We start from the raw sequence: 17398 nt of genomic DNA, 5'->3' as shown, positions 1-17398 counted from the left end.
GATATGGCAGAGTGGCTCCTAGGGGCCTAGCCTGGTACCATGTCCGCTGGAGCCCAGGTCCATCTTTGGATTTTGTTTGTGCTCATTGGCAGAGAGTTGTACACATAGGAGGGGCTGGCCTTAGAGTTTCATTTTTAGAATTTCTAATCTGAGCCTCTGTGGGTTGCTTCTTTCTGGGCCTCCGTTGCCATATTACCTGGAGGGAGAGGCTTGGGGGAGCTGGAGAAGTCCTAGAGGTCCCCAGAGTACAGGCCAGGAAGGAGCATGGAGCATGGCTCAGGCCTTCAGGAGAGGGACTGGGAGCCCAGCATGGGGCACTGAGGGAGGGGCAGGGCTCAGCCACATTTACTCCTCCTGCCTCCCCCGTGGCCTCAGGTGACAGAGCTGGCACCGCTTGGATCGCTGTTGGACCGGCTGCGAAAGCACCAGGGCCACTTCCTCCTGGGTACTCTGAGCCGCTACGCTGTGCAGGTGGCTGAGGGCATGGGCTACCTGGAGTCCAAGCGCTTTATTCACCGTGACCTGGCTGCCCGAAATCTGCTGTTGGCCACCCGTGACCTGGTCAAGATTGGGGACTTCGGGTTGATGCGTGCGCTACCCCAGAATGACGACCACTATGTCATGCAAGAGCATCGCAAGGTGCCCTTTGCCTGGTGAGGGACAGGTGCTGCCGCCTCATAGGGCCTGGACCCCATCCTGCCCCATCCCAGTCCCTGCGTGCCCCAGGCCTCAGAGTCTCACCACATAGCCTTTGTCTTTTCTGGGCCTGGGGTGCCCTTGTGTGCAGTTCATCCACTCATCCATCTAGGAATTCTCTGGGCCCATGTGCCAGATACTGCAATGCACAGGGATGTGTGCTGTGGGAGCTTGGAAAGGCTTCCTAGAGGGCTCCATGGGAAGCTCCTGAAATATCAGCAGTTAGCCAGGCAGACTGGTTGGCAAGTATGTTCCATGTAGAGCTAGCCACAGGCAGGGCCGGACCGTGCCGGGCCTGGCAGGCTGACCAGGGACATTCACCTGAATGCTAAGGGGGTACCTGGCCCCACCCTGGCCCCTGTGTGAGTTTCTCCTGTGCTGAGACCATTGTGGTCCATTGGTTCTGGACGTACCGGAAGGAGTGTGGTCCCTTGCTTTGGGGTACGAGGAATAGGTCTAGTTCTTGCCAGAAAATCCTTCTAACCCAGGATGCACCCCCCCCCCAATTAATAACTGATTTTATATGTCGGGTGACCACACATTCCGGATTATGCCTGTTATTCTGGAGCAGTTATTCTGGAGCAATTATTCTGGAGCACCCCCTTCATACTCAAGCATCCTGGTTTGGGTGGTAAATGATAAAGTCCCCTTACAACAGCACTGTGTGATGAGCAGATGATTGTTACTCGAGTTTCACAGATGAGAACATGAGGCTTGGGGATCTTGAGTGACTGTCCCTGGGTCCCATCCCCTTTGAGTGGCAGGGCCAGGTTTCCAGTCCCAGGAGAGAGTCTCTGGTTCTCCATTCGGTCGGCTTCCCTGTCACTCCACACCTTAGACCCCCGGGAATACCCCTGCTGGCTTCACTGCAGTGGCGGTTCTCTGTCTCACCCAAAAGGGAGTCCCAGAGGGAGTGTGGGGTATTTGGGTGAAGCTGGTGTAACTTTCCAGCCATTTCGGTTCTTCCCCAGGCCCTATCCAAATTTCCCACCCACGCCTTCCTGCTGAAATGACCCAAGTCCCAGGATCCTGCCCCAAATCCGGAAATTGTCATCCTCCCACCACGATTAGAAACAGCCCAAGATTTTATCCCCTGTCCTCTCCCTCACCACCTCCTGGAGCCTCTGACCTCTGCCCCCACTGCTTCCCTGACCTACCAGACTTCACCCTCGTCCTACCCAGCCTCCATGGGAATAAAGACATGAGCATAGATTATTTTCTCCCAGTCTGTGCATCGCACAGTAAGTCCTGTCCCTGTTCACTTCACACGTGTCACCAATACCTACTGTTGAGCCTGGCCCACAGGCTCACAACATGTTGTTGAGTGAGTGTTTTCTGTCCGTTGGGCTGATGTGGGTGGGCATGCTCTGAGAGGCCTTCCGTTTGACCCCTGCTTCTGCCAGGTGTGCTCCTGAGAGCCTGAAGACACGCACCTTCTCCCATGCCAGTGACACCTGGATGTTTGGGGTCACACTGTGGGAGATGTTCACCTATGGCCAGGAGCCCTGGATTGGCCTCAATGGCAGTCAGGTGAGGGGCTAGAGATGCGCTCCCTACAGGACGGGTGGGGGTTGATTGGATTCCTGGCTCCCAACCTGCCCCTGTCAGAACTGGCTCTTACTTGCTAGGATCCCCATCCCCCTTGCCCTGTGTCCGCACATGACGGCTCAGATAGCTGAGCAGAGAGAGGGGCCCCCAGTGGTGAGGAGAGGGACAGATTGGGGCTTGCTCTCATTCTTTTCCTTGCCATGGCCACCTACCCGGAGGCCCCAACCAGGGGGTAAAGGTCAGAGGCCCGGGGATAGGTTCCTGGAGACAGACCTTTTCTTTGGGGTGCAGGCATGGTGGCCCACAGCTCCAGTGGTTCCATGGGCTGGAGGGAAGGTGGGAAGTGAAGAGCTGGGTGCTCTGCTCGTGCTCAAACTGCACCACCCCACTGCCAGATTCTGCATAAGATTGACAAGGAGGGAGAGCGTCTGCCGAGGCCGGAGGACTGCCCCCAGGATGTCTACAACGTCATGGTGCAGTGCTGGGCCCACAAGCCAGAGGACAGGCCCACCTTTGTGGCCCTGCGGGACTTCCTGCTGGAGGTGAGGGCCCGTCTGCGCCCCGGGGCTGGGGTATCTAGGCAGGGGTCAGTCCCAGGCTGGACCTGTCTCTGCCCCCAGGCCCAGCCCACGGACATGCGGGCCCTTCAGGACTTTGAGGAACCAGACAAACTGCACATCCAGATGAACGACGTCATCACCGTCATCGAGGGAAGGTAGGGAGCGCGGGGGCCACGCCTGCACTGCCTTGAAGGGTGCAGGGTGGGGATGGAGAGGCCTGCTGGCTGAGCGCTCTTCTGCCTCCAGGGTTCCCATGACGTCGCAGGCCGTGCAGTAAGGGGAGGACGGGCCTGGCTTCACTCTGGAGCGCCTGGGGTTAAGTACCAGATGCCGCTGCTCCAAGGGAATTTCCCTGCCCAGCACCACCTCCTTTACCCTTTTCCCACTCGGCTCCGGCCCTGGCTGTGTGGGTCAGAGCCAAGCTGCCATATGGTGAGGCATAGGAAGTGGCTCAGCTTGGCCTCAGGGCCACGACTAGGGACTCTGGAGCTCCTGAACATTCCTCTCATCTTCTCCCCCTTCCCTTCCCGCCTCCTCCTCCAGGGACTCTTGACTGCCCACCTGGGTGCCTATCAGTACCCCAAAGCAACCCACCATCTTCCTGGCAGCCTCTGTCCTCCCACTGAGCCCCACTGCCCCCTCGGGGGCTCTCTTCCGTTCTCTGCTGGGCTGCCCACCTGGGCTCCTTCGCCCCCAGTCCCCCTCCCAGGGCCCTCTGTTCCTGACCCCTCCCCCTGCCAGACACCTCGGATGCTTGTCTCTGCCTCCAGGCCCTGAGTCATGTCTCCTTCCTGCAGCCCCTGTTGAAGCCCTTCTGCCCAGGAGGCCCTACCCACCACTCACCCCACCCTCTGTTATCTGATCCCCAGGGTGGCTGAGAAACTGGTTGGGGCAGGGCAGGCTTGAGGTGCCTTTGGGGTAGGGGGTGAGCATGGAGGACCAGGAAGAGGAGCAAGGCAGAGGAAATCCCCTGTGCTCCCAGCTTCTGTGACTCAGAGCCAGGCAGGGATAGGGGCAGGGGTCGCTTCCCACAGAGCCCTTTCTACCCGGGCCTCAGGTTTGGGGGTCTGGGGCTTTTAGTTAAATCCTGTGCCTCATGGGGGTTGGTAAGAGAGGAGAGCTCTAGGTTGAGTCAGAGTGATGGAGTAGGCCTTGGAGCCCAGGGTGGTTCTGGAGGAACATGACCTGCCCTCATTGTGGCCCCAGCACCTCTTCCCCAGACCAGGGCTCCCCTAGCCTTTGGGCCCAGTATCTGGGAATACAAAGGACATAGCAATGAGTTGTGGGGGTGGAGGTTTGGGGAGTTAGTGCAGAAAAGCAGAAAGCTTCTAGGAGGAGAGAGGCACAGGGGTCAGGAAGGAAGATAGTCTGTGAGTTTGGGGCTGGGGACCAGACGGGACTATAGGCATGGCTCTCTGGGGAACATTCTTGGAAATAGGAAGGTTAGGGTGAGGGCCTATCTGGGGGGGCATGGCAGGGCCTTAAGTCAAAAGTCTAGACCTATACCTATTCCCACCTCCAGGAGCCCGAGGACCTTGGACCTGACCCTTCTTGTGCACCATAGCCCTCGGGTCTTTATTTCCCCCCATCCCTTGCTGTCAGTGGGGGCCCAGTGTTCCCCAGGGGGTGACTCAGTTGCTCCTTGTGTTCTGGGCTGTGTGTCTCTGGAGCTGGTGCCCTGGGTTACCACCAGAGCTAGGCGGGCAGCAGGTGGGGCCCTGGGGGAGCCACTCCTCTTGGGAGGCACCGTGGCCGTGCCCTGCCCCACCCTTGCGTCCCAGGCCCTGCTGCTGCCTGCCAGTGTGGGCTCGCTGGGCTCCTCCTCCAGGGCCACGGCTGACTTGGACCACAGTGCCTGCTGGTGGTTCCTGGAGCTGCTCAGGAGGTGGGAGGTGAGGGGCAGGAGGCCACAACGGCCGGTGAGGCTTTGGGGGTGGGCCTGTGTGCTTTCGCTCTGTCCCCTTATTTTCTTGGTGCCCAAATGTCTCTGTGTTTGTTTGGCTGTCTCCATGTCTCCGGGTGGAGGGGCTCTCTGTTCACCTGTGCCTTCTGGGTTCTGGGCTTGTACGTGTGGGTCTCTGTTTCCCCGTCTCTTAGCCTGGCTCTCTGCTCTATGTCTGCTCCTCCGTCAACCGTGGATTCCCCTTGTGGAAGCGGTGCTGGTGTTCATTTCCAGGTCGAGTCTGGGATCCCCTCGTCCCTGGCTCCGTGCTTCTCGGGGCGCCAGGCATTGGGCAGAGAGTGGACACCCAGATGTTCTGTCGAGCTTGTGAGGTGCTGTCGAGATGGAGGGACAAATGACGAATGGGTCTTTTCCGGGGGGGCCTTGCTTGGAAGCTGGGATGGCCAGCAGCACTTTCATGTTCCGATTTTATAGAACCAGAGACGGGAGACAGGTTTTGAAATCCATCTTGGGGCCTTGGCCTGGCCTGGTCCCCGGAGCCTCTGCTTCCGGTGGCAGGTAGGGGAGGGGGAAGCAGGGGCCCGGGTTGTCCCTCGAAACCAGGGCTGCCTGGGTTGCTCAGAGAGAAGTGAGTGGGGCCATGTTTTGAGCAGAATGTTTAAGCAACATTTATCAGCCGTTTCTGGACTGCCTTGGGCCAGGACTGGGACAGGGGGGCTGCAATTTCCAGAAGCTGGTCCCAAATAGAGCAGGGGGCAGCCTTAGGCAGTTCTCAGCTCAGGCCTTGGTTTCCCAGGTGCCACTCCACTCCTTACCTGTCCCAGGATGCTGACAGGCAGCAGGAAATAGGAAGTTCACGCTGGAGGTGCTGGGCCCTTTTCTCTTCCCGCAGGGACTTCTGCCTGCGCCGCAGTGTCTGCCCGTGGTGGGCCTGAGCCTCCCGTTGCTGTGGACTCTGGTCTGTTTGTGGGGGGAGCGGGTGTGGCCAGGGCAGGCCGGGGGAGAAGGGTGGCCTCCCTTTCTGAGCCGCTGACATCTAGGTCCCACCAAACCTCAGAGGGGGTAGGCGGGCAGCGCAGTAGGGCATCGGCCATCTCAGGAGTTACATTTGAGCCTCATCGGGAGGACGCTGCTTCTGAGTGTGCTTGGGATGTGACTCCCGAGGGTGTCTCTCTCTCTTACACGTGCCCTGCATTCCCAGCTCACTTCCCCCGGGAGCACAGTGTTTGTGGGAAATTATGTCAGGATTCCCAGCAGGCATGGGGGCTCTTGCCTCGGCCGTCCCTGTAATAAAGGGAGGGGGATTGGCGTCTCTCGCTCTCCGAAGCCAGTCCAAGGGAGCCACTATGTGAGGACTTGGGCTGTGCTGGCAAAAGGAAAGGGGTGGAGGGAGGGAGTGACCTCCTGGCAGTCTGGCCTTGCTCAGGGTCCACAGGGAGGACATGGTCACAGGGTGGACCTGGCCTTGGACATGAGTCTGTTCTCCGCTGAACTAGCTCTCTACCTTGGCCGCCTCTCTCACCCAGGTTAATGAGCGCCTCTGAACATGGGTGGAGAGCAGAGTCCAATGTCCAGCCTGGGGTGGGTGTCTGAGAAAGTCCGTGGAGAGGCACGCGGACCCTAGGGAGCCAGTGGGTACAGGGGGGAGGGAGAGAGCAGCAGCAAGGTCCCCTGCTTCATGGGAGGACATCCACCACAACCAGCCCCCAGGGGCTGCGGTGCTGGGGGGTGTTTCTCTCCTGGGAATGGCCCTGCTGTTTTCCGATGGGCTTTGTCCTTTCTTGGGTGTTGTCCTCTCTTCTTCCTTCCTCTCCTGCCCTTCCCACCCCAGGGCAGGGTGTAATCACAGGGTTGCTGTGTCTGGTGGTGGGCTGGTCAGCAGCCCTGTTTATAGGGAGGCTGGGCTCCCAGCCCTTCCCTGCCCCACCTCTCGGCTTCCCAAGCGCTGCTGTACTCGTGGGGTTCGACTTGTGATCTCCAGAGCAGGCGGTTTGAGGTCATACTGCTCCCAGTGGGCCACGTCACCTTTGGGAGGGTCCAGGAGCTCAGCCTCTATCCCGCCTTGGCCCCTGCGGTCTGACTCCAGTTTGGAGGAGACCTTTACGCTCCTGGCTGCACGGATGGGGGTTGACTGGGTACGCACGCATGTCTGCCACAGCGGCATGAGGCTGTCATTCCGTCTGCCTTGGCTCAGATTCTGCCCTCATTGTCAGGTGTGAGTGATCCCAGTGGCAGATGCAGAAGCCGCAGCTTGCCATTCGAAGTGTCCAGGAGGGTCCCCTCCTGCCCTGACCCCCAACCCAGGCTCGGGCTTAGGCTACACCAGCAGAGGTTTCCTGTCTGAGATCAGAGTGAGGGGCTGGTGGGCCCACAGCCCTGCCTAGAGGTTGTGGAAGGCACTGGAGATACAGAAGGGCTGATGGGATGGCATGGATTGCTTTGAGTGCTTCCAAATGCACGAGGGGCTGCGTGCAGGAGATACAGTGTGGTTGGAGGGCTTGGCTCCAAGTCCAGTGCTCAGGCCGTGGTGCTCCTTTGGACCCTGCAGCTCAGGATGCCAGGAAACTGGGCTGAAGAGCAAGGTCCGGTGGCCAGAGGGTGGGGGGTCCAGGCCTTGCCAGGAGGAAGGAGGTGAGGCAGCTTTATAGTAAGGGTGCTGGGCTTGCAGAGTAACAACTGAGTTTGAATCCTGGGTCTGCTATGATCTGTCTGGGAACTGCAGGCAAGTCCTGTCACTTTTTTGAACCTGTTTCCTTATTTGTAAACTGCAGGAAAAGCTGTCTGACCCACCTAGGTATCTTGGGGTAAGGTGTGTGCAAACAGCTGGGTCCTGTACCCGGGGAGTGACCGGTCGCGGGACAGGCGGGCTCATGGCACACCCCCTTGGTCTCAGGGCCGTAGCCCTTGGGCCCCTTTCTGCCAAGGTGGTCAGATATCATGGCTAGAGAGCTTGGTATGGAAAGGGTCCTGCTCCCTGGGGCTCCCCCACCATGCCCTAGCATTCACCATGTCATCTCTCTTGAGCAGGGCCGAGAATTACTGGTGGCGTGGGCAGAACACGCGGACGCTGTGTGTGGGGCCTTTCCCGCGCAATGTGGTGACCTCCGTGGCTGGCCTGTCGGCCCAGGACATCAGTCAACCCCTGCAGAATAGCTTCATCCACACGGGACATGGCGACAGTGACCCCCGCCACTGCTGGGGTTTCCCCGACAAGATTGATGAGTGAGTGCTGCGATTGGGGATGGGACGGTCACCTGTGGCTCCAGAGTCAGCAGCCCCTCCCTGGGCACACAGGCTCTCGCTGGCTTCCAACGTCCTTGTCACAACAGTGGGGCAGAGGGTCTTTTACTGCCCAGAAGCTCCCTGCAGGCAAAACTGGGGTTAGGAGCTTCGGAGGATGGAGACCCACTTCTGTTTGGTGGAATGCCCCCCCTGGCGCAGCAGCCTTGGACTGCTTGGGACTTGGGAACAGCTTCTGGAAGGAGTTCAGCAGGAGAGCGGTCATGCTCCCTGGTGTTTGTGTAGTAGCTTCTCCGCTCGGCTGCTGGAATCCTGGAGACTGAGCCTGCTGGCCCAGCGGCCATGGGAGCTGGTGTTCTCGGAGCTGGGGGCGCAGAGAAAGAGCTCCCTGCGGGGAGACTCCAGAAGGGAGGTTAGGCAGCACGCCCACCTGCCTGCTCACTCTGTACCTGGCAGGGGGGTTCAGTCCCCTTTAAGCGAAAGGATGAGGTCACTGGGGGGCATCTGGGGAGGACATGGCGAAGAATTAGTCACTTCCTGAGCGCCCTGCCCCGGTGAGCCACCTGGCAGCTCCCCTTTCTGCTGGCCCCAGGGGGCTTGCAGGCAGCCTTTTCTCCTCTGACTTCAGACGTTCGGTTCTGCCCTGAGAGGCACCGTGAAGCAGGCCTTCCCTCTTGCCCTCACACACCAGAATGCAAAGCCTTGGGAGAGCAGCTCGAGGCTCTCACCTCCCAAGAGCCAGGCAAGGGCCTGAGGGAATTGGGGCGAGGTATGTAGACGCCCTCCAGAAGGAGGCCCAGCGCCCTCTGCCCTGCTCCTGGCGTGCTGTGGCCAGCCCAGCCCCATTCCTCCAGGCTTTAATCAGCCGAGTGACTAAGTCCTGGGGCCTGACAATCAGCACAGGGCTGGAGAGGGTGAATCGGGAGCAGGCCAGGTGGCCCAGCCCCTTCCCACCTGGCAGTGGGGCTAGAGCGTGCCTCCTGCCCACCGTGACAGGGTAGTGCACCCCGGTGCGGCCGAGGAGAGTGCCGGCAGGTGGCTGCAGGTGCGGCGGGGGGGCCCTGGCAGTTGCAGACGGCCAGCGCTGCTCCTGGGGGGTATTCTCAGAGCCCCTTCGGCCCGGGCCTTTCAGCCTGCAGTAAGGACTTCTGCCCTGCCCTGTCTCCATGACACGTCCCCTGTGTATGGTCTTCGGGGAGCTGTGGGGAGTTGGAAGGCCTATGCTCCCGACCCAGCTCTATGCGGGACTTGGACAAGATGATTCCCTGCACGCACTCGGGTTTTTATTCTCTGCCTGGCCCTGGGCCTCTCCTCCTGAGGTTTCCCAGCTGTCATTACTGCACACCCTTCCCCCAGCCTCCCCCCCTGACCCGGTTGTCTGCCCCACAGACTGTACCTGGGAAACCCCATGGACCCCCCTGACCTGCTGAGCGTGGAACTGAGCACCTCCCGACCCACCCAGCATCTAGGAAGGGTGAAAAGTAAGAGCCCAGCTCCCCCCGAGTTTGTCAGCTGCCCAGGAAGAGGCACTGTCCCCTCTGGGCGCGCCGAGCCGGCTGCTCTGGCTCAGGGACAGTTGGGTCAGGGCCGCAGGGGGACAGCTGTGCCCTGGCTCCGGCTGGCTGTGGGGTGGAAGATGAGAGGCAGCTGTATCCGCCGAGGTGGGCATCCTCGGCCGGTCCTGTGTTGGCCTGCCCACCTCAGCTTCCCTCCTCCCTCCTCCCCGCCATGCTCAGATCCTGGCTTTCCTCACTCCCCCTAATCCTGCTGTCCTCTCCTGAGCCAAAACCACCCCACGGGCTGCACGCTGGCCAGGGGCCTCATCCATCTCCCGGATCCTGTGCCTGTCGTTCCGGAACACGGTTCCCCCCATCCTGCCGCCCTACTGCTTCCCCTTGCTGTTGGGTTTGTACATTCACGCACCCCTATTCACTGCCCTCTCTCTGTCTCTCTTCACACTCTGCCCTCTCGTCTGGCTGTCTTCCCTCCCCTGTCCTCTGTCTCTCCCGCTCTGCCCCTTCTACTCTCCGCATGGCCTTTCTTGCAGGGGAGCCTCCACCTCGCCCACCTCAGCCTGCCATCTTCGCTCAGAGTAAGTGGGGCTGCTCGCGATGCCTTGGCCCCTGCCCCCGTCCCCTCTCTCCTCTCATTCCTCCTCTCCTGGAAGGTACAGAGCCCTGGTGGGCTGGCTGGGTGGGAGGGGACGTGGGGTGTGTTGCTGTGAGCTTTTGCCGCTGACCTGGCCCAGCATGCTTGCCTCTCCCCCTGGCCCCCAAAAGCCTGGGCTTCTGGACCAAGGGTGTGGTCTGAGCGCCCACCTCTCCGCCATCACCTGGCCCTGCCCCACTCCCTTTGGGACCCGCGGAGGCTGTGGCTGGGCCTTCTTGGTGCTTGGTCAGGAGCTCTGTGCTCTGCAAGGACAGCGCCTGCTGCCCTGGATGGTGGGCGATTGCCCATGGCCCCCAGCCTGCACTAATGGTGTGCTGTAATGGGGTGGGGAGAAGCGATGACTAACCGGGGCCCAGGAGCCCGAGCTTTTTGGGGTCTTGTGTGTCAGGCAGCTGTGGGGTGTTGCTTGCTCTAGCTGAGATGGAGGCAGGGGCTCATCAGCCCCCGTGGAGAGCTGACAGTGTCTGGAGCAGGTTCTGTCCTCCTGTTTGAATAGGGTTGGTGTGCATTGAGAATTTTGGCAGCCGGGGGCTAACCTCTGGGGGCAGTGGGAGTGGGGAGTTGGTGGAAGATACTTGCCCCTCTTCCCCGTCCCCCTGCCTGACACTGCCTTCCTGTCGGGGTCTTCCTTTCTATCCTAGAGCCAACCTACGACCCCGTGAGTGAGGACCAGGACCCCTTGTCCAGCGACTTCAAGAGGCTGGGCCTCCGGAAACCAGCCCTGACCCGTGGGCTGTGGCTAGCGAAGCCCTCCGCTCGGGTGCCGGGCACCAAGGCGGGTCGTGGTGGCGGGGGCGAGGTCACGCTCATTGACTTTGGCGAGGAGCCCGTCGTGCCCACCCCACGGCCCTGCGCACCCTCGCTGGCGCAGCTGGCCATGGACGCCTGCTCCTTACTGGACAAGACCCCGCCGCAGAGCCCCACGCGGGCCCTGCCCCGGCCCCTGCACCCCACGCCTGTGGTGGACTGGGATGCGCGCCCGCTGCCCCCGCCTCCTGCCTACGACGATGTGGCCCAGGATGAGGAGGACTTTGAGGTCTGCTCCATCAACAGCACCCTGGTGGGTGCAGGGGTCTGTGCTGGGCCCAGCCAGGGTGAAACCAATTACGCCTTTGTGCCTGAGCAGGCGCAGCTGCTCCCTCCCCTGGAGGACAATCTGTTCCTCCCACCCCAGGGTGGGGGCAAGCCGCCCAGCTCGGCCCAGACCGCAGAGATCTTCCAGGCGCTGCAGCAGGAGTGCATGCGGCAGCTGCAGGTCCCGGCGGGCTCCCTGGGCCCTTCTCCTGGCCCGGCCCCAGCGGGTGAGGACAAGCCCCAGGTGCCCCCCCGCGTGCCCATCCCCCCGAGGCCCACTCGCCCACGTGGCGAGCTGTCTCCGGCCCCCTCAGGCGAGGAGGAGGTAGGGCGGTGGCCTCGACCTGCCTCTCCTCCCCGGGTGCCTCCCCGAGAGCCCCTGTCCCCTCAAGGCTCGAGGACCCCTAGCCCCCTGGTACCACCTGGAAGCTCCCCGCTGCCACCCCGGCTCTCCAGCTCACCGGGGAAGACCATGCCCACCACCCAGAGCTTTGCCTCCGACCCCAAGTACGCCACGCCCCAAGTGATCCAGGCACCCGGCCCTCGGGCTGGTCCCTGCATCCTACCCATTGTCCGCGACGGCAAGAAGGTCAGCAACACCCACTACTACCTGCTGCCCGAGCGCCCGCCCTACCTGGACCGCTATCAGCGCTTCCTGCATGAGGCCCAGAGCCCTGAAGAGCCGGCCCCCCTGCCTGTGCCCCTGCTGCTGCCCCCACCCAGCACCCCAGCCCCTGCCGCCCCCACGGCCACTGTCCGACCAATGCCCCAGGCCACCCCAGACCCCAAGGCCAACTTCTCCGCCAACAACAGCAACCCAGGGGCCCGGCCACCAGCCCCGAGGGCCACGGCGCGGCTGCCACAGAGGGGCTGCCCTGGGGACGGGCCAGAGGCTGGACGGCCAGCAGACAAGATCCAGATGGTGAGGACCGGGCCTGGCTGCCGGACGGGGGGGCAGGGCCCCCAGGGCCCCAGAGGAGCGGGCCCAAGTGGTGCTGACGGGTCGGTGGGCGGGTGTGCCCAGCTGCAGGCCATGGTGCATGGGGTGACCACAGAGGAGTGCCAGGCGGCCCTGCAGAGCCACAGCTGGAGCGTGCAGCGGGCTGCCCAGTATCTGAAGGTACCGCCACCTCCTGCCCGCTCTGGCTTTCAGGGACCCTGAGGACTGGTTCCGCTGCTCTCACCTCCCCTTGCCCCTCCCCGCCAGCCTGCCTCTGGCTCTCCTCTGCCCCCACCCGTGGCCGGTGCTCTTTGGCCCCAGTGTGTCCCATGGCGCCCCCCTCTGCTCCTCAGGTGGAGCAGCTCTTCGGGTTGGGTCTGCGGCCGCGAAGTGAGTGCCACAAAGTGCTGGAGATGTGTGACTGGAACCTGGAGCAAGCCGGCTGCCACCTCCTAGGCTCCTGCGGCCCCGCCCACCACAAGTGAGTGAGTCCCGGGCCCGAGGAGCCATGTCCCGGAGTACACTGTGCTAGGGGGTAGCCCGGCACTTCGCGGGCCATGCGCGGCCAGGGAACATGGGGCTCCCCAGCCCCGATGCCGGGATGCAGATAGCTCTGGGGGGACACTGTTTCTCCTAAGTGCATCAGACTTTTTAGCCCCTTGGTTCAAACGAACTAATGAGTGGTGGGGTTGTTTACCATGCCTGTCACCCTCTGATAGTCTAATAAGCAATACTGTTCTCTTTATTATTATTATTAAAGATAAAAGGCATCCCAGGATGATAAATTCCAAAATTATTGCCGACTTTTCAACTGATTAGCCTAGCATCAAGAGGCCCTCTTGTGCCCACCCACCTTAGACGCTCCCTACTCTGTTGATAGAGGGGCTCTCTGGTTGTTTCCCATCTTTAGGCGCTGAGATGTCCGGAGAGCCAGAGGGTCTGCCTTGAAGGAATCACTTGAGCCTGTCCATCTGACAAGGGCGAGGAGACACCCCATCTGGGCCTGGAGGACCTGCTGCCACTCGCTGTGCCTAGTGGCCGAGCAAGGCCAAGGCAGCAGGAGACTGGGAGCCCCGCCTTGCCGTCCCTCCCTCACCCAGTGCTGTCCCTGCAGCTTTGGATCAGCCCTTGGTGCCCTCAGCCAAGGGACGGGAAGAAGCCCTGTGATGGCAGGCCTGGTGGTGGCCCCAGCAGGCCCTGCAGCCGGCCTGCCTCGGGCTCCAGCCCCTGGTGTGGGGCCTGTGGCTGGAGCGTGTCCCCAGGCTCTTGCCCGCAGGGAAGCCAAGCTTGACCCATGCAGGGAGGTTGTGTTGGCCGCACAGAAAGGTGGACCAGCACCCAGCAGGCCCTCCCCAGGGGAGGGCCCTTCTCCAGGGATCCCCTGGTGGGCCGTTGGGGTGTCGGAGAGAATGTGATTTGTTACCTCACTGTGGATACGTTCGTTCTGGGACTTGCTGGTCTTAGGATCTTGTGCCTGGAAATAGCCCTAAGTGGCTCTGGAAGCAGAGCAAGGGTGCCAGATTGTTCTGTGGCAGGGACCAGGGCCCAAGGCCCCAGGGTTGGCAGGAGACCAAGGGGGGCAACTGCCCTGGAGGGACACCAGAGCTTCCTCTCTGACCCAGCCCCTCCCCTGTGCTGTTCCGTGTTTTCCTGCCAGCCCCTGCCGCCAAAGTTGCTGCCCCAGCTGTGGCTCCCTGCTTCTTCCAGAGAAATAAAGCTCGTTTCTATTTTATGTTACTTACTTGTGCCTGCCTGTTTCTTTGCCTCCTGGTCAGCAGCCCGAGGCCCCAGGGCTTCCCAGGCCACCATCAGTCAGGCAACAGGCCTTGGGGCGCCACCTGTGGGCAGAGGGCGGAAGTGCGGCCGGGGTGACCCTCAGGGCTCCCCCCCGCCCTTCAGGGCTGGCAGAGGGGCTGAGTCTCGGACTCACAGTGCCCATGTTCTTGCTCTCGAGTTCCCAGGAGGCAGGGTGTACTGCAGGAGAGAGCTGGAGCTAAGCCAGAAACTTCTGTAACAAGGAAAGCTTCAATGTATACTTTAATTTTGTTTTTCTGAATATTTCATATGGTACAAAACTCAGAAGGTATCGAGGCGTGTATAGTGAAGTCTCTGGGCAGGGGAGGGGGCAGCTGCCCAGAGGCTGCCTTCAGCATCAGTCTTGTTTTGCTTTGTTTTTTTTTTTTGCTTACAGTATTTTGAAGAGTTCCTAGCCATTCTTGTTTGGGGTTCCTGGTTCTATTTAACCAGGCCCCTTTTGATTGGAGGGTCTTTGGGTTGTTTCCAGTCCTTTACAATTACAACCATTCTTGCAATAAATGGCGCATGTGGACTATTTTTCACTTGCAAGTCAGTCTGAAGGCTGTGTTCCCAGGAGTGGAGCTCCACAGTCAAGAGTATGTGCTCTCACGATGGGCCTTGCTGAACGGCTGTCCACTGGGGGCGGGGGGGTGGGGGTGGTTCGGCAGTCACAGACACCAGCACGGGAGAGCTTTCCATGTGTTGTGGGCTTTCCGATTTTTACCAGTGAGACAGGTCTCCCTAGCTTTAATTTGCATTTCTCCACAATGAGTGAATATGCATAAAAAATGATTTGGGCCATTTATATTTCCTCTTCTGTGAGCCACCTATTAATACCCTTGGCTCGTTTAAAAAGTAAATGACTAGTCTGTTAGTGGTTTTTAGAAAATGACTGGATTAAGGGAATTAGCCCTTTGAGCTTCACCATGCCTCTGAGCAGGAAGAGAGCTAAATCATGAGAGAGGAAGTTGATGGTTTAGGTTTGTTAAAAACAACACAAAGACCATTTCAGATGGGCCTGGGTGCTGTCTGTATGTGTGCTGCTCCAAGCTGGCCCTGAGGCCTGGGAGGTCTGGAGCCTTCAGATCTAGAGTGTTCTGCGTACCCTGTGTACTAAGTCAAGAGTTCAATTATATTTAACTGCAATTAAAAAATATTTATTTTTAAAGATCTTATTAGAGAATGTGTGAGTGTGTGAGCACAAGTGGGGGGAGGGAGAGGGAGAAGCAGACTCCCCGCTGAGCAGGGAGCCTGACCCCAGGCGGGGGGAGGGGGTGGGGCCTTGATCCCAGGACTCCGGGATCATGAGCTGAGCCAAAGGCAGACGCTCAACTGAATAAGCCACCCAGGCGCCCCTAAAAAATATTTGGTCACAATATATCACCAAAGAAAAGAAGGTAATATTAAGTTCATTTTGGGCTTTGCTGTTAGACCTGGATTCCATTGTAGTTGCGCTTGATCTTGGAAAAGTTAAATTTTCTGAGCCTATAAGCTGGGGGACAGTCATCCCTGCTTTTTTAGAACGGTTGCGTGGATTAAATGAGGTTGCACAGATCAAGTATTTTGCTTAGTGCGTGGACCATGACAAGTACCCAATAAACTGTAATCATTATACATTTTATTTTTTCATGTTCCTGCCGTTTCTATCAGCAGCTTACATTACTCACTGACCACAACTCTGTGCACACTTGTCTTCTCTTCCCATTTCCCTTAATTTCATTTTATATTTTAAATAGCATGTTCTTTGGGGCGCCTGGGTGGCTCAGTTGTTGGGTGTCTCCCTTTGGCTCGGGTCATGATCCCAGGGTGCTGGGATCCAGCCCCGCATCGGGCTCCCTGTTCAGCGGGAAACCTGCTTCTCCCTCACTCTCTCCCCCTGCTTATGTTCCTTCTCTCGCTGTGTCTCTGTCAAAAAATAAAATCTTTTTAAAAAAAATAGCTTGTTCTTTGGCTACAGACTCATTCCTTTTTATAGATCATGGACACTTTTTTTTTAAGATTTTTAAAAAAATTTTTATTTATTTGACAGAGAGAGACACAGCCAGAGAGAGAACACAAGCAGGGGGAGTGGGAGAGGGAGAAGCAGGCCCCCCGCAGAGCAGGGAGCCTGATGCGGGGCTTGATCCCAGGACCCCGGGATCATGACCTGAGCCGAAGGCAGATGCTTAATGACTGAGCCACCCAGGTGCCCTGATAATGGACATTTTCAACTCCATTTCTTAAAATGCTGTTTCTTGGTAAGCAACGGCAGAGGTAGTTAACATTTCAGGAAGACACTTCGCAAGGGTGACGCCAGAGGATTGGGGGCTCCTCAGAGTATCAGGAAACGCAATGTACTTTTGCCAGATCCCCAGTTCCCTAAGTCACAGGGATTCCTGCTGTTTTTCTCACTCCAACCAGCCTGCCAGCTTTAGCTAGCATCTCCTGGGTTTATTGAAAAGATCTTAAGGGAGGCCTTTGAAAAAGCTGACCAGGCTTGTTTGCCAACAAGGAGAATCAGTGAATCAGCAAGGATTCGCTGGGTACCTTACTGAGTCAAGTCCTGAAGAGGGAACACAAGCTGAACAGACAGTCTGCCCAGAGGACGGTGGCATTATAACCGGGTGATAAGGACTCTAAGATCATTATGTGCCAGGTGCCTTGGGAGCAGAGGAGGTGGCTTCCTGGAGTAGGTGACATTGTGATGACTTGTTGGGGAAGAATAGGCATGTGTCAGGAAGGGGAGGGGCATGCCAACATTGCAGCTGGAGGGAATAGACTGGGTTCAAGTGCTGAAGTTCGGTAAGCCTGGAGGCCATCCTTTTGTTGTGTTCCTGGGATGAGTTGGAGGTAGCTTTTATGTGATCCTGATCCTGGTGAGTGAGGCAGGCCTGGATCATGAAGCTGCTGGTGTGATATCTTGAGTCCTTTTGACTGTAGGCAAAGGGAGAGAGCAGAGGAGAATAAGCAGAGGAATGATGTAGTCAACCTGTGTTTTTTGTTTTTGTTTTTAAAGATTTTATTTGTCAGAAAGAGAGAGCACAAGCAGGGGGAGCTGCAGGCAGAGGGAGAAGCAGACTCCCCGCTGAGCAGGGAGCCCGATGTGGGGCTGGATCCCAGGACCCTGGGATCATGACCTGAGCCGAAGGCAGACACTTAACTGGCTGAGCCACCCAGGCGCCCCCAACCTGTGTTTTTTAAGAGAGATAGCTCTGCTTAAAAGTGGCTCACTGCTTCACTTTAACCATGAGTGGAGGAAAGATCTAGTAGATGTGTCTCACTGCACACTGGGAACACAAAGGATTCTTAATTTGAAGCAAATTAATTTTTATGGAAATTTGACCTTGGGGAATGGAAGGACCTCCCTGGAATCCTTGGCTGGAGGGTTCCGAAAGGCCAGGTCAGCGCCAGTGCTGGTCTAGGGTCAAGTTTTCATGGGTCTGAGTTGAAATGATAAGAATAAGAAACATACAACGTAGTTTTTCTTAAAGT

General features: G+C 58.8%; 1 protein-coding gene across 13 annotated transcripts in view; it reads left to right on the top strand.

Moving 5' to 3' along the window:
* The window catches only part of TNK2 (tyrosine kinase non receptor 2), a 47331-nt gene extending 33464 nt beyond the window's left edge, over positions 1-13867 (top strand). For 4 of the 13 annotated variants that reach the window (XM_021692695.1, XM_021692700.1, XM_021692694.1 and 1 more), the window contains 11 exons: positions 376-653; positions 2100-2226; positions 2640-2786; positions 2865-2959; positions 7735-7929; positions 9337-9428; positions 9995-10039; positions 10758-12112; positions 12215-12310; positions 12484-12611; positions 13041-13867. In XM_021692695.1, coding sequence (XP_021548370.1) covers positions 376-653; positions 2100-2226; positions 2640-2786; positions 2865-2959; positions 7735-7929; positions 9337-9428; positions 9995-10039; positions 10758-12112; positions 12215-12310; positions 12484-12611; positions 13041-13047 — 2565 coding nt within the window. In that variant the 3' untranslated portion in view covers positions 13048-13867. Of the gene's footprint in view, positions 1-375; positions 654-2099; positions 2227-2639; positions 2787-2864; positions 2960-7734; positions 7930-9336; positions 9429-9994; positions 10040-10757; positions 12113-12214; positions 12311-12483; positions 12616-13040 lie in introns of those variants that run through there. The other 9 variants (XM_044919786.1, XM_044919783.1, XM_044919789.1 and 6 more) reach the window with 5 other exon arrangements.
* Positions 13868-17398: the final 3531 nt, after the last annotated feature.

Source organism: Neomonachus schauinslandi, chromosome 1 (assembly GCF_002201575.2).
Source record: "Neomonachus schauinslandi chromosome 1, ASM220157v2, whole genome shotgun sequence".
NCBI classification, from domain to species: domain Eukaryota; kingdom Metazoa; phylum Chordata; class Mammalia; order Carnivora; family Phocidae; genus Neomonachus; species Neomonachus schauinslandi.
The sequence above is the reverse complement of the archived record's forward strand: the minus strand, read 5'-3'. Positions and strand labels throughout refer to the sequence as shown.